Raw genomic sequence first — 14,151 nt, forward strand, 5'->3', positions numbered from 1 at the left:
AATTAGACGAGCCGAGTATGTGCGTATTCAAATAAAAAGGAATGTTTGTCTTTTTTTCGTCATAATGAATTGAAAAAAATACAGCAGACGGTCGAGAAATTAACTCGACAGCTTCCCGTTCGTCGCGTGACGTTAAGCGATTAACACGTGCTGCCATTATTTTGTCGTAATGTAAATGTCCGTTATAACGAGAGGATAAAAATGTGCACGCGCACTACGAGCAGCAGATAAAACTGCCGTCGAACTAATCGAAATCTCGGAAAGTGGTTACGTAACTAGCGGCCCCCCAGACAGATAATTCACGGAAATCTCCAAAATTGATTAAAATTATAATACATGACTTTCTCCTATATAATTGACTATACAAATTAACTACCCGTGAGCCAGTTATGTTTTCTTTACTTGTTATCCATTTACTATAGATATTTTCCAAGGTTTGAAAAAACTTAACTAATGATTGAAACATTCATATATTTTGTCAAAAGAAAGCGATATATGTATGTATTTCCATCATTAAACTTTACATCTTATTGCATATACATATGGAATGCTTAAAAGATTCAGTTTTCTGTTTAAATAAAAACAGTAAACTGTACGGAAAAATACACACATAAATGAACAATTATAAAAATTACACAATGCATAGATTAATAACAAATATATAAATCAGATATGATACATTACATTCTTGAACTGAAACTACATACATACAAATCAAACTAGTCTGAATGTGATTTTGTATTTTTCAATCCAATTTTGAAGTACTTAAGATTGTATTGTTTGCGACTTAAATGGTGTCATAACGCCATCAAATATGCACTCTATAAATATGCAAATTCAATATTTACCACACCTTGATCTGAATGGTATTTCAGATCATATTAAAATAGTTTACGTGTATATGTAATACTCAGTACGATCGAATATGATGATTCGGTCGATGACGGGTTAATAGTATAATAATAAGTCATTGTGACGCATCGCCGTTTGTGGCGTAATAAAAATGCATAAATTCTTTATGCACTTTGCGATAAGAAAGAAAAAAACAATGAAAAAAATTCACGCACATTTACAAATATTTACAATTTTTTCGCTATCGCTCGCTTCCTCAACGCATTATGTATGTATATTTCCGTCAAAATGCATGCACATTATTGCACTTTTATCGGCGTTTATTTAACGGCCCATTTCACACGCTCGCTTGCATATTTCTAGCATTTTATTTTTCGATAGTCGCAATTTATTATGTCGTCGAAAAAAAAAGCGTAATGTTACCCAACAGTTCGAGTGCAAGCCGTCTGAGATGTGCATTATTAGCTTGTGCAACAATAAAAAGATAAAGTTAGATAGCGAGTGTGTTTGTGTGCAAGTGAGAAGATAAAGAATGAAAAAAGTGGGTCGGTGAACTTTTTATTAATATACATTATTGCGCAGGACATGGATCTGGCGAACAATGTGCAAACAAACGCATGTGTGCATGTGCAAGGACAGTGATAGCCAACCGCGGATGCATTTAGAAAGTGCAGATCAATCATTCCTCTCGCATGTAAACACCAGATATAACTTATTTACAATGCGCATTTTATTTATATATCTGTTTGCAATGTATTCAAAAGACGTTGAACAATGAGTGCGAGTTTATTATTAGAATGTCGCACGGTGAGTAAAGTCCCCGTCAATAGTTCGGGACCACAATATCGCTATTTATCTACATATATGTATGTATATCTAATATATTTACATATCAATGTAGACTTCGATCCTATGGTCGATTTTAATTGTGTTGTAATAAATATCGGGAGCATATAATAACCTGTTTGAAAATATTGCTCTTAACGATTGAAATCAATCAAACACAAGTTATACAAATTTAAATTTGAAAATTTTATTGAACTGCATTAAATCAAATATTTATACTAATACTCTTTAGATTTATATAACAATTTTATTTTATTTTTATTTAATAGATATAAAAACAAAACAACTTATTTTGTATTGGAATTATGTTTTCATACTAATTAAATTTTAATTTTTACTTCTGTTGGATGAAATTTCATTTAAAAATCTTATACATATGTACGTACATACATACATATATCATAATGTTATAATATGTCTATTATATATAATAATTGATAGTACAAAATAATATTAATTGCAATTACTAATTAAAATGTAAAGTATCATGAAATTTGCTCTACCTTTTCTTAACTTTATACAAGGTACGGTGTATTAAATGGAATTAATTTTTTCAGGGGTGTCACAGTCGTATTTAAATTTTAAAAAGGTGCGATTTTACGCTTCGGGGTATTTTAATTATACGGTTGCGAAAGGGTTGCAATATGAATAGATAAATACAAAGAGTATGCATACTGTTTTTTTTTCTTTCCTTTTTTCTATATTTCATTTAATTAAACTAATCTTGATTAAAATTATTTCAATACACTTTACTTAAACTTATTTAATATGAAATTTTTTGCTGAATCCATTCAGAATAATTATATACCTACCTACAAAGAACGCCTGCTGAAAAAGTATTTCAGGCGAAAAATTTTCAAGCTCACGAAAAATAATAATCCCTCATGAATATGCATGCAAAAAAGGATCTCATATAATCTTTTTAAATTAGATATTTCAGCGAAGTGTGAGAAAAATGAATTTCAAACGAAAGAGAGCGTTAAAATTTAAAATTGAAAAAGTCAAAGCGACACCGCTCTTCTTTCAGCGAATGATTAATTCCATCCAGATAAGCGCGTTACACAGATACGTAATAAAAAGTATATTTAATTAAAAAATACGCATATGCACCCTCGAAAACGATTAATTATTATGAAAAAGTGTTATATATATAATGGCATATCGCCGATAAGCCGCCCACAAATTATTTCACATCGAACGTGTTAATGATTGTAATTAACGCTACTTTAACACGCGCTCGCCGAACCTTTCATTTAAATAAATTTAAATAAAAATGCGCATACATACGCCTGCAAATCTGTAAAATTATTACAGGCAGTATCGTTCGATTCTTTATAGCGAAATGAAGAAAAAAACACGATTGACCTTTCTTTAATTGACACTATAAAAAAGTATCGAAATGTCATCACAAAGGTTCTTTCTATTGACGAATGAAAAGTTTTGATCGATTCGTACAAAGGTTAAATCGTATTTTTTTATTATTTACATCAAAAGCTTACGTTGCATTATTATATAAGTAAGGTATTGAATTTAAAACTGCTCAAACATAATTAATATGTACGTGCGCATGTTTGACATGCGATAATGAAAAAATGATACGGTGCCGCATTGTAATTGACGAACGTTTATGTACAGCATGTTTTTTTATTTATTTTTTCTCCGACTTCTACTTTAACCCCTTTTTTAATAGAGTTTTTTTCGTATTTGAACACGAGCTTACGCATTTTCACCCCTATCATTTATTGCTTTATTTGGGATAACTCAATATTTTTTTTTTCGATGCCTTTTTTTACGCGGTTTTATAATCAACTTCCGGCAATTTATTACACGAGCTATGAACTTCAACGCCTCTGAACCTTTACAACAGTTACATCAAACGCATTTTACATAATTTGTTTTTTTATATCATCCGTTTATACGGTCGATGATTTTTTTCTTTGAACGAGGGTAACCCTTCGACAAAAAAATAATTTTTTCTACATCTATTATGACAACGTTGATTGGATCAGCACACAAGAATTGATTTATTGCCGTTTTATAAGATACGTTTCAAATTTTGTGTTGTTTTTTTTTTTATACATATATACAAAGTACATAAAATGTAGATAAAAAACGGAAGTTCGCAAACACTTCAAAGCGATTGAAAAAAAATTGAACAAAATTCTCGTCGACTTGCATAGCGTGACAATGCGTATTTAAATTTATAAAGAAACAACTAAAGTATCACATTTGTATACGGGGAAAGTTTATTTTTAATTCAAATATAACCCTTTGCGCACAACATCGATTATGAGCCATAAAAAATTAAGGCGCACACCGTTTTGGGAATGATAAATTATATACGTCGGATGGGCTAGCAACGAATCAACCCTTCGACTGCTCGATTGGGTATATAAAAATTGTCTATCATTATTTTTCATAATAATACAACAGAGAACTCCCTATATTATTACGATACAGCTACAGTGGATTTTTTTTAAATAAATTTAAATCAATATAACATAACAAACTGACATATGTATATAAAATATTGCGTATAAAAAGTACAAATTTTAATAACCCAATTCAAAACAAAACATAAAAGCGAATATTTAAAGATCGAAATCAATTTGAATGATTTTCAAAGCTTAGCATTTAAATAGTCGATGTGAGACATGGAATTATAAACATTATTCATACTAACAGATCATCGATTCCTTGTATAACTTTTGAACTTTTGAATATTTTTTAATTGATTTATTCAGGTTGTATTGATTTCATTTTATTGTTATTATAATTTTAATAAAATTATTTTTATGAAACTGAAAAAAGTGACATCAAAGTATAACAAGTTTACGTTTGTACAGTGTCTGAAGGTTGCCTAAATTTGGTTTAATGTTTTTTATAATGTTTCCTAAAGGTATATATGTATATATTGTATTAAGAGAGTGTATTTTCTGTGTCAACAATATGAAATTAATTAAATTAAAAACATTTCGGTTAGTGTTGGGTTAACGGCGCACTGCCCGCCGTTCGCGAGAGATAAACCCCATAGTTGGCAATCTAAACTTTGAGGTTATTTTCAATTTTTTTAATGGTTCTGGTCACGCGAGCCCCATGTTTTTTTTCCGCTTTTCTTTGTTTATATACGCACCCGTTTTTGTCAGCGGCGAATAACTCACCGTTACGTCCTCCGGTTTTGTCCCTTGACAGAATGAAATATTCCAATTAGGTCACGCATGCCTTTTTCCTTACAGAACAGATAGATAGATACACTTTTACAAAAATATACTTTTATCTATGTAAGTACAAAAACAGAGTTTTTAAAGTCTCGCGGGTCGATTCCGAAGATATTTAATAACATTCGTGAATGTGTACATTTTGCCAGCACGATAATAAGAATACACGTGTCGAAAGTTTTCTTGTTATTTCTCTCACGTTATAAAAGTCGATTTGTGAAGCTTTGGAAGTTTGCAGCTAAAAACTGTAACGGGAAATGCGTAAAAACGCCGAACTGAAAGCCAATAATTTTCTTTTTCCACTCTCGGTCTTTCTCGCGAGTTTTCACTTTTCTCCCGGGACCAAAGTGCCAGATGTCACGGAAGAAATTTTCCAAATAATTTGATTCGAAAAGTTTTCGCCGATTTCGGATGCAATCGTTTAGTTTTCAATTAAAAATATTTAGCTCGATCGATCGCACCGTAGACATTCAAAACCTATGTATTATACCACCCAAAATTTTAAATTTTAATTATTATAACTAGAAGATTGAGTCACATACTCACAATTAGATCACATCATAAGAAAATCGAATATATTTGAAAATAAAAATAAAAATTACATATAGAGTCGTCACACTAGTCTTTAAATTACACTTCTAAATTATCCAGACGCTTTATTACATTTAAATTGACATAAAATAAATATCCAATTAAAACATTTATTTGATTTTTAAATCAATCAAGTATAAGCAAGTTTTTTGTATTATATATTGAACAATTTTAATTTAAAGTTAAAAATGTTTCATATAAATTTTACAACACAATATTAACATTTAAAATTTTACATTTTACATACATACCTATCTTTTTATCTGCAGAAAGAAACAGAAAATCTTACACACACATGTTTGACTGATAGTAAGAGTTGGTCTGTAAAAAGATAATAGACAACCCTTGAAATCGAGCATTAGAACAAAAGAAATTAGTGCAATGAACCGTATAAACAAGCGTTAAATAAAACATGCACACATATACGAATATATTCCACATTTTTATTTTTATTTTATTATATTATTTATACACTCATTTCTATTAACAAGCATCTACATATGTTCAACATTGTACCTAAGTATTATTACAATATTTTTGTAATCATTTAACATTGAAGATAGATTTGGTGGTGATACGTTTCCCATCTCTAAATGAATCAATGCTATAATAATAATAAATTCATATTTTACACTGGACGAATACAACGTACGACAACGGACAAAAGAGATCACTCACTGCCGGTTTCATTACGATTCCAAAACCTGGAACAAACTCTCTAACGGTTTTGACTTTTTCCTTTCAGATTTTTATGCACAAGAACGCGATGCAGATGCATGCCAGAGAATTGCAGCGGGGTCTTGCAGGAGGAGAAGTAAAGCCCCACCAGTGCCAGCAGTGCCTGAAATCCTTCAGCTCGAACCATCAACTTGTTCAGCACATACGGGTTCACACCGGTGAAAAACCCTATAAATGTTCCTATTGTGACAGGAGGTTCAAGCAGCTCAGCCACGTCCAGCAACACACCAGATTACATACAGGTACGTCTATGATTGATTAAAAAAAAAGTGCTGAAAATCTCGTACCACCCGTTTATTGGTCGACGCGTAACGCGAATTTCATTGGTCAGCGAATGTGGATTTTTTCAGGCGATTTTTTTTCAGTCCGCGGGGGCGTGGACCGGTTCGTCCAATGAAAGTGCACCCTCGCATAAAAATCCAGTGAAAAAAGCAGATTTTTACGTGGGGGTGGAGTGAACGGGGGAAAAAATCTCGCTGAAATGCTGAAAAATGCGCCGTCGCGGTGATGAAAGGTTGCATCTACTGCCAGATGTGCGCAAACTCGCTTTTTCTCAATTCCGATATATGTATATACATATAATGTACATACATATATCATATTTGGTGACACTTTCATACAAAGTTTTGCCATATGCACTGTCAAATTTGAACGTTAACATATTTTAATTTAGACAAATTTTTACAATTCTGACATACAAATACAGTACAGTTGCCTTCGGAATTATGACTGGTTTGTTTGTATTAACTATAATGTTGCGATTTGGAATATTTTATTTATATACGGATATTTTCTTCAACTACAAGTAGCAAATGTCAACATGTTTTATATTGCAAACATGCCTAATCTTAATTTCAAATAATTCAATAAAGAACTTTAGAATTCAATGATAAATAAATTAATAATCTTACATAGATTTGATCGGTGTAAATAGCGTACTGATTTTTTAAATGTTAATTTATCAGCTTTTTAAACTATATTTTTCAATTTAGAACCACCAAATTTGGTGTACAATCTCGTAGTTACATAGTTCGTCGAATAATATAAATATTTTGAAAAAATATAAAATAATTCAATATAAAATATAATTCCACGTAATGTAACATTTACTGTAACTAAATATTTGTTTAGCGTTCGATTAGATATCGCATCGATATGTAACATAATAAGAAGTGATAGGGAAAAATCGTTAGTTTCCACGCTACAAACGGCTACACTAACGCCCCTTTTCCACAATCGGTTCTGGATATTTATGACATTTCAAAGGACTCCATTATACTTATTTACAACGATTGACGATAAATTTCAAGCGCATTCGCAGCACTTCAGCACAACCGTTTAGGAAATAATCTTTGAATTGAATCAATCATTAGTTTGAAATTCCAAACACAAGTGATTCTATGGAAAGGATAAACTAATATGTCGATATTTTAGGCGAGGACAAACTAGTGTCCGGTTAACTGGGGACACCGGTCAATTAGTCCGCATGAACGATCCAACCTCTGGGATTTGGACGACGAGGACGCATCCGGAAATTCCCCGATGTATCGATCCGGATTCTCCAAGGTGCTATTGTCGTCTAGTTCGACGTTTGCGTTCCGGAATAATTGATTCGGATTTTTGACGGTTAAAAATTGTCGCGTTTTAAGCACCATTAAGGGCGCGGCGGTGACCAACCCTTCCGCGTTTCGGCAATTTCCACCCCGTCCCCCCAAAAATTTCGTCTAATGAGCATTTAAATACAGTTACATTCATTATTGATTTCCAAAAAAGCGGTAAAATTGCTCCGTCGCAATTAAACGGAAATCATAATTTGAGTCCATCTTCTATGTACATATGTACGTACATACTCGTGTAATAACATACGAACGGTTTTAGCCCCGTATATTGTGATGTGTGATGAGGGCAATTTTGTAATTTTATATCGCTTTTCTATTGAAAATGGTCGTTTAGTGTAATTAGATTTCGATTTTTGTAATACGTTTTAATTGAATTTTTAATGTGATCGTTCGGTCATTTCGGACGTGGAGTTGAAATTTTTAATCAAAAGAAAATTTCGTTTACTTGTAATTAAATAATATTGACAAGACTCTTTATTTTATTATGTAAGGTAATAAATGAACGAAAATTTTGAATCTCATCTTTTTGGCATATTTATTAAAAGTATTGATTACTTTTAATCCAAGTATATGGGAGTATTGAAATTACGCATCCAAGATTTAAACCTGGGTTTGAAAAAACACAAATATTATTAAAAACTGGTTGTAAAAAATTATTTTTAGAATAAATTCTACTACAACAAAGCTCTAGTTATAAAAAAACTGAAGTTTTGCGTGTATTATACATACATGTTGTTACAATACATAGTATATGTACTATATGTAGGTAAATTGAAAGAGTTTGAAAAGTGTATATATTTTACATTAAGATTATTTATATGAGATAATATTAATATACACACCAGTTATTTTAATACTAAATAGCTTTCATATACAAGGATTTTGGCTATTTTTGTAATAATGACTTACCTTATATATAAAGTATGAACCTTTTATTCCAAAAGTACGACTTTTAGCATTTGGTCTATAATTTTAGCTATTGCTTTATTTATATCGTTGCATTTTTTTAATTTTTATTTTTCAAATAAACAAATACATGGCTTAACAACGCATATTAAAAGAAACAAATTTAGAATTTATGATTATTCTCAGCTCGAAAGCTCTCTAGAGTCGTTAGTCTTAGTAGGGCGTAAGTAAAAATCTGAAAATCTCCCCCGCATAGGGATGTTGTTGCACATTGTGCTGACCGTAGATTATTTCCTCACACAACAAAGGGAAAAACATTTTAATTTTCTCCCGCACACAATGATAATACAAGCACTTAAACATTCCATTGTTTGGAATTTCTTTGCGCTCGCCGCGCCCGTGGAAAAAGGAAGTTTTGCGCGCGCGCTGCGATGATAAAAAAAGTGTGTAAGAAGCTGGAAGGAGAAAAACACTTTCAGCAGGTAATTTGTTATTTTCATTCGTGAGGGGTGGCTTCGGGGACGGTCCGTGGGGGAGGGAAGGGGGGAGTGGAACTGCTCCAGAGAGAGGGATGGAACCGGGGCCTTTTCTGCACAAAGTGTGTGTAGGGTAGAAATGCCCGGCCTGAAAAGAAAAGTTGGATCGGACTGGCGAAATGGGTGGGTGGAAAACTGAGGAGAGGAGCTTTTTTCAGAAGCGTAATTGCGTTTCAACCCCCCTCTCCTTCTCCTCCTCCTCCTTCACCCCTATTAACTCCTCCCCGAGCTCTCGCCATCCCTCACAACCTCCTTTTTTAAATCCCGTCGCAGAAAACTTTTGTGTGGAAGGTCGCAAGCTTTGTTTAAAGCTTTTTAATTGGCTCCATTTAGTTACATCGAATTGGGGCCCACGCTTAATTGGTTCGAGACCAAAAAAATCATTTATTCTAAACAAACAAGATTGATAAGATTTGACCCACTCACCTCGTTTCAAAATATATTTTAATTAAAAAATATAATATAGAAATTCTGATACTTTCTTCACTGCACATACAACTTGGTATGAGCTTCGGCGAATTCATACAACTACATATTTGTCCAGCTTCCAAAAACATTTAATGAATTAAGATTCCTACATGTGTAGGTACATGAGTAGCTTCCAGTTACAAACATGCTGCAATTATTCTCAATTGCACCATTAAATTATGCAAAGTGACCTTTTATAAAGTATTATATAAATTGGATGTAATCATTACAGTTTAGTTCACTTTGAAACTGACTTGAATATAAACTATTCGCATTTGAAAAATATATTATTTGAGTTTTAAAATTTAAAATTGAATTGAATTTGAATCCTTATCCTTACAAGTCAATACATTATAGCATTAAAGAAATATACATATATATGTATACATGTGCGAATTAGAGTGTTCATTAATTTTTTCAAGAAAGTTTGATGTTTTTGATCTCATTGTTAATGTAACATAGTTAACATTTTTATATATATTTTTAATGTTTATTTTACACTCTTAAAAGGAAAACATTAGATTATAGGTATAAAACTTAGAGTGATTTATATTCATTTCGAAACCAAATAAGACCAAAAACTTTCAACAAAGTGAGTACATCTTAATTTATCAAATTTACTTCTTTATTGTAAAATAAATGATAGAGTTAATATTTACAGTTATCTTTAATATACAGCAGCATGTTTATTATATATCTTTTATTTGTATTGTATAATATATTAAACAATACATTAAGATTTGCCAATTCAATAGAGAGGATTACGGTATTTGATCATTCAAAAATGAAACTTTTTTACAATCCTTCACACTTTAGGGCCCAACTACTTTTTGCAACGGGTGCATACATCGAGGGGGGAGGTTAGTGGATAGTATGTGATGGAAGGGGGGGTTGGGTGGGTTGATGGGGGTGTTGTGCAGTGTGGCGTGCGTGCGTGCGCGTGCACTCGAAACCACACCCTGCGGCCACTGCCGAGCCAATGTGCGGCCATACACTGCATGCGATGCGTTTGCATTGGCCGCGTTTGTCGTGTGCACACCCCCAACAACACCCACCCCATCCTCTTTCTACCTCCTGACTGACCCCAGCCCTCCCCTCCCATCTCCCACCCCCATAAAGCTCTCCAACGCGTTGCACATAGAGCAGAACGAACGTGCGAAAAAACTTGGCCAGCCTACATATGTGTAGTAAGTCGAATCTACATTTGGCCACTCCATTGTCTCTTTTTGGGACGCAAATCCTGTAGAGGAGTCTTAGAATCATTACTTTTTAGCTAGAGTCGAAATCGAGCAACTATTTTTTGACTTGATAATATAAATTGCCCTATGTATGTATCTCGATCTGAGACACGATATTTCTATCTTTGTATTTACCTTAAGCTTAAGTCAAATTAAGTTTCACGTATGCATTCATGAATGAAAAATACGAATTATTGAATGGAAAAACGATCAATCGAAAGTTAATGATTTACTAAAGTTTGCTATATTAGTACTTCAGATGTATTCGAAAATTAGCTTAATATAAAAAAAATTAGAAAATAATTGAAATTCAAACTGTGAGAAAATGTTGGACATACCATTTTTGAACCACTACACAGCCCTACTTAAACGGCGTTTTTCTTTGGCAATTTAAAGAAAATTTAATTTAATTTTAATTCAATTTAGAGCTACTGAATTTAGTATATTTCACGATAGTCTCACTTAAACGACCATATAAAATTTTATATAATTATTTTTTGTTTCAAAATTCATTCACTCAAATAACGCCAGGGTAATTCAGTTAATTTTATCTATTAAAAGTAGAATATTAATTGTATATAGAAGTAGGTATTTAGTACATTCTTATTAAAAATGATATTGTAATCATTTTAATGTGAAAATAAATTGTTCAAAAACGAAACAAATTTACCATTTGTTTCGTTTCTACATATTATTTTGAATTTGAATTTTTTCACATTGTGTTTGTATTTTTTATAAATATTTAAAATATTCAATGGTTTTTATATGAATCTATCATTTAAATTCGTACATAAATGTATTTATATTTCTACATATGTACATTCCTACATGTATGATTACACACATATTTTTAATCAAAATTGTTACCCAATCAGTAATAATTGTATATTTTAATGTTTAAACAAGTACGCCATTCAAATACTATTCCACATTGTAATAATACATATGTTACATGATACTTCATTACGCACATACATTCATCACTTCAAAACCGATTGAAACATAATCAACCCTGAAATATTCCAAATATAAATTTCCATGCGAATTATGCAAACAATCCCGTCAATAACAATGCCAAAAGCACTCACAGCTTTAAGCCCTACACAGTATAAAATTAAGCAATATAGACATGATATATAATATAATGGGAAAATGACGAAAAATCTCAAGCGTTAAGGCCGCACTTCAACCAAACCACGTCGATGATGAAATTTCGGGATTTTGTTGCAATTTCCAGCATCACCACCATAATGGCGAAAGCCAGGGTATAGTAGTTGGCAATGATCGTTAATTTGGGTAGTATGAGTGGTCAAACACTCACCTCCCCTCCCGTTCTTCATTACCACTATTACCGCCACCATGATCCCTGTGCTCACCCTCTCGATTTCGGTCCAAAATGCAGCTGCAACGCTATTGCACAAATGTGCAACAAACCGTTCCGCTACAACAAAATCACCGCACAAATCAACCTAATCAACTATGTAAAACACATTTTATCCACTTCAAAATAAAAAATCATCTCATAACCAAATTTCCACTATGATAGTAAATTTTAATTTGAAATTTATTAGAATATCATATGTGTACACATGTACATATGAACATACATGAGTGTTTGTACTGTAGACGTACTCATACTGCGTGCGCACATCGATGGCTACAAAAATGTCAAAATTTATGTTCGGCGAGGATATTAGGCAAATGTATAGCCAGCAAATGAAACTTTATCGACATTATTATGTGCATTAAAGCGGCTTTCGCGTATGGAAAAGCCGACGTTGTTGTTAAACGGATCAATAGTAAATATGTACGCGCGTACATCACAATTTGCGCGAAACATGCAGTCGCATATTTGCATATTTAACCTAATGCAATACCAAAATCGGCATTCGACAGCGCTTGCACGTATCCGTGTGGATTCTGCGAATGTATTTAATGGGTGAAAAATGGTGATTTTCGCGGAATTCGCGTGGAAAATTGAAACTCGTATTTTGTCGAAATGTTTTATTGAATTTGTGTGAAAAGGTCTACTGTAATATAATATGGATAGTTTTTATTTAAAAGCATCAACTGTAAACATTTTTCATCTTATCTCTGCCTTTATGTTATACATTATATACATATGTATAAACCAACATCCTGTCTCCATTATCGTAAATTTACAAAGGATATTCATATCGTTGATAATTCTAGTAGATGATATCTTTGCTATTATTCATTTAATTTGAAAAATGCATAGATATACATATTTGTTTGTACATATGTTATGCAATGTTTTAAGTATTAAATAGCACGCTTTATCATTTTTTTGCCATACACCAATTGTGGTTCAAAAAAAATCATTTATAATAATTTAAATTTCAAAATAATCAATTTACATTTTTAATGATTATTAAAATAGTCCTAATTTATCTTGCGAAAGATAAAAATTCAGTTTCGAATAATAAAAATTCAGTTCTAATTCTTTTAAAGCTCACAAAAGTATAGTATAAATTCAGACAATGTTTCCGGTAGTCATTGTCCGAATTTATAAGTTTCTAAGATTTGAATACGTATGTATGATAATTTTTCAGCATTTTTAGTTTACCTATAATATCAATAGATGAAGTTTTCAGACTTCGGACCTGGAGATTTTGACTGATTTTTATTGTTTTTATCGCAGATCACGCTTTCATTATTTTTAATTGTGCAATAATGTACAATACATTGAAGGCTTTCTCCATAGGAAATTTTGCAATTCGCCGATTGTGTTATAACAAATTATCGATTCGGATGCGCAATGCATGCCAGTTTATGCGAAAGTATTTAATGGCGCACATATTCGCGTATGCGGTGGCCCGGCGGTCTAAAACGGCATATAATTACGTGTGAATTATAATTTCGGGGAGGGTTTGGTACATAGAGGGTGGCACGCACTGTACTAGAGAGGGCCATGGGTGGGTAGATGGGTGGGCGGGTGGGTGGTTTTCAGGCAGACCGGTAGGGTTAGCGAACACAATCAATATAATCATCATGGTCGCCTCGAACAGTGGCTGCGATTTATATGATGATTCATACGTCTGGTGATTAATTACGGGGATCCCTCAGCCTCGGGAGACGCGGATCTGATCCTCTTAATGTCTGTCAAAAAGAGGAAAAA

General features: G+C 32.5%; 1 protein-coding gene across 1 annotated transcript in view; it reads left to right on the forward strand.

Moving 5' to 3' along the window:
* dati (zinc finger protein datilografo) overlaps positions 1 to 14,151 on the forward strand; it is a 104,440-nt gene that overhangs the window by 60,418 nt on the left and 29,871 nt on the right. The window contains exon 5 of the mRNA XM_077440557.1: positions 6,253 to 6,487. Within this exon, the coding sequence (XP_077296683.1) occupies positions 6,253 to 6,487 (235 nt within the window). The remainder of the gene's footprint in view (positions 1 to 6,252; positions 6,488 to 14,151) is intronic.

Source organism: Arctopsyche grandis, chromosome 11 (assembly GCF_051622035.1).
Source record: "Arctopsyche grandis isolate Sample6627 chromosome 11, ASM5162203v2, whole genome shotgun sequence".
Lineage (NCBI taxonomy): Eukaryota > Metazoa > Arthropoda > Insecta > Trichoptera > Hydropsychidae > Arctopsyche > Arctopsyche grandis.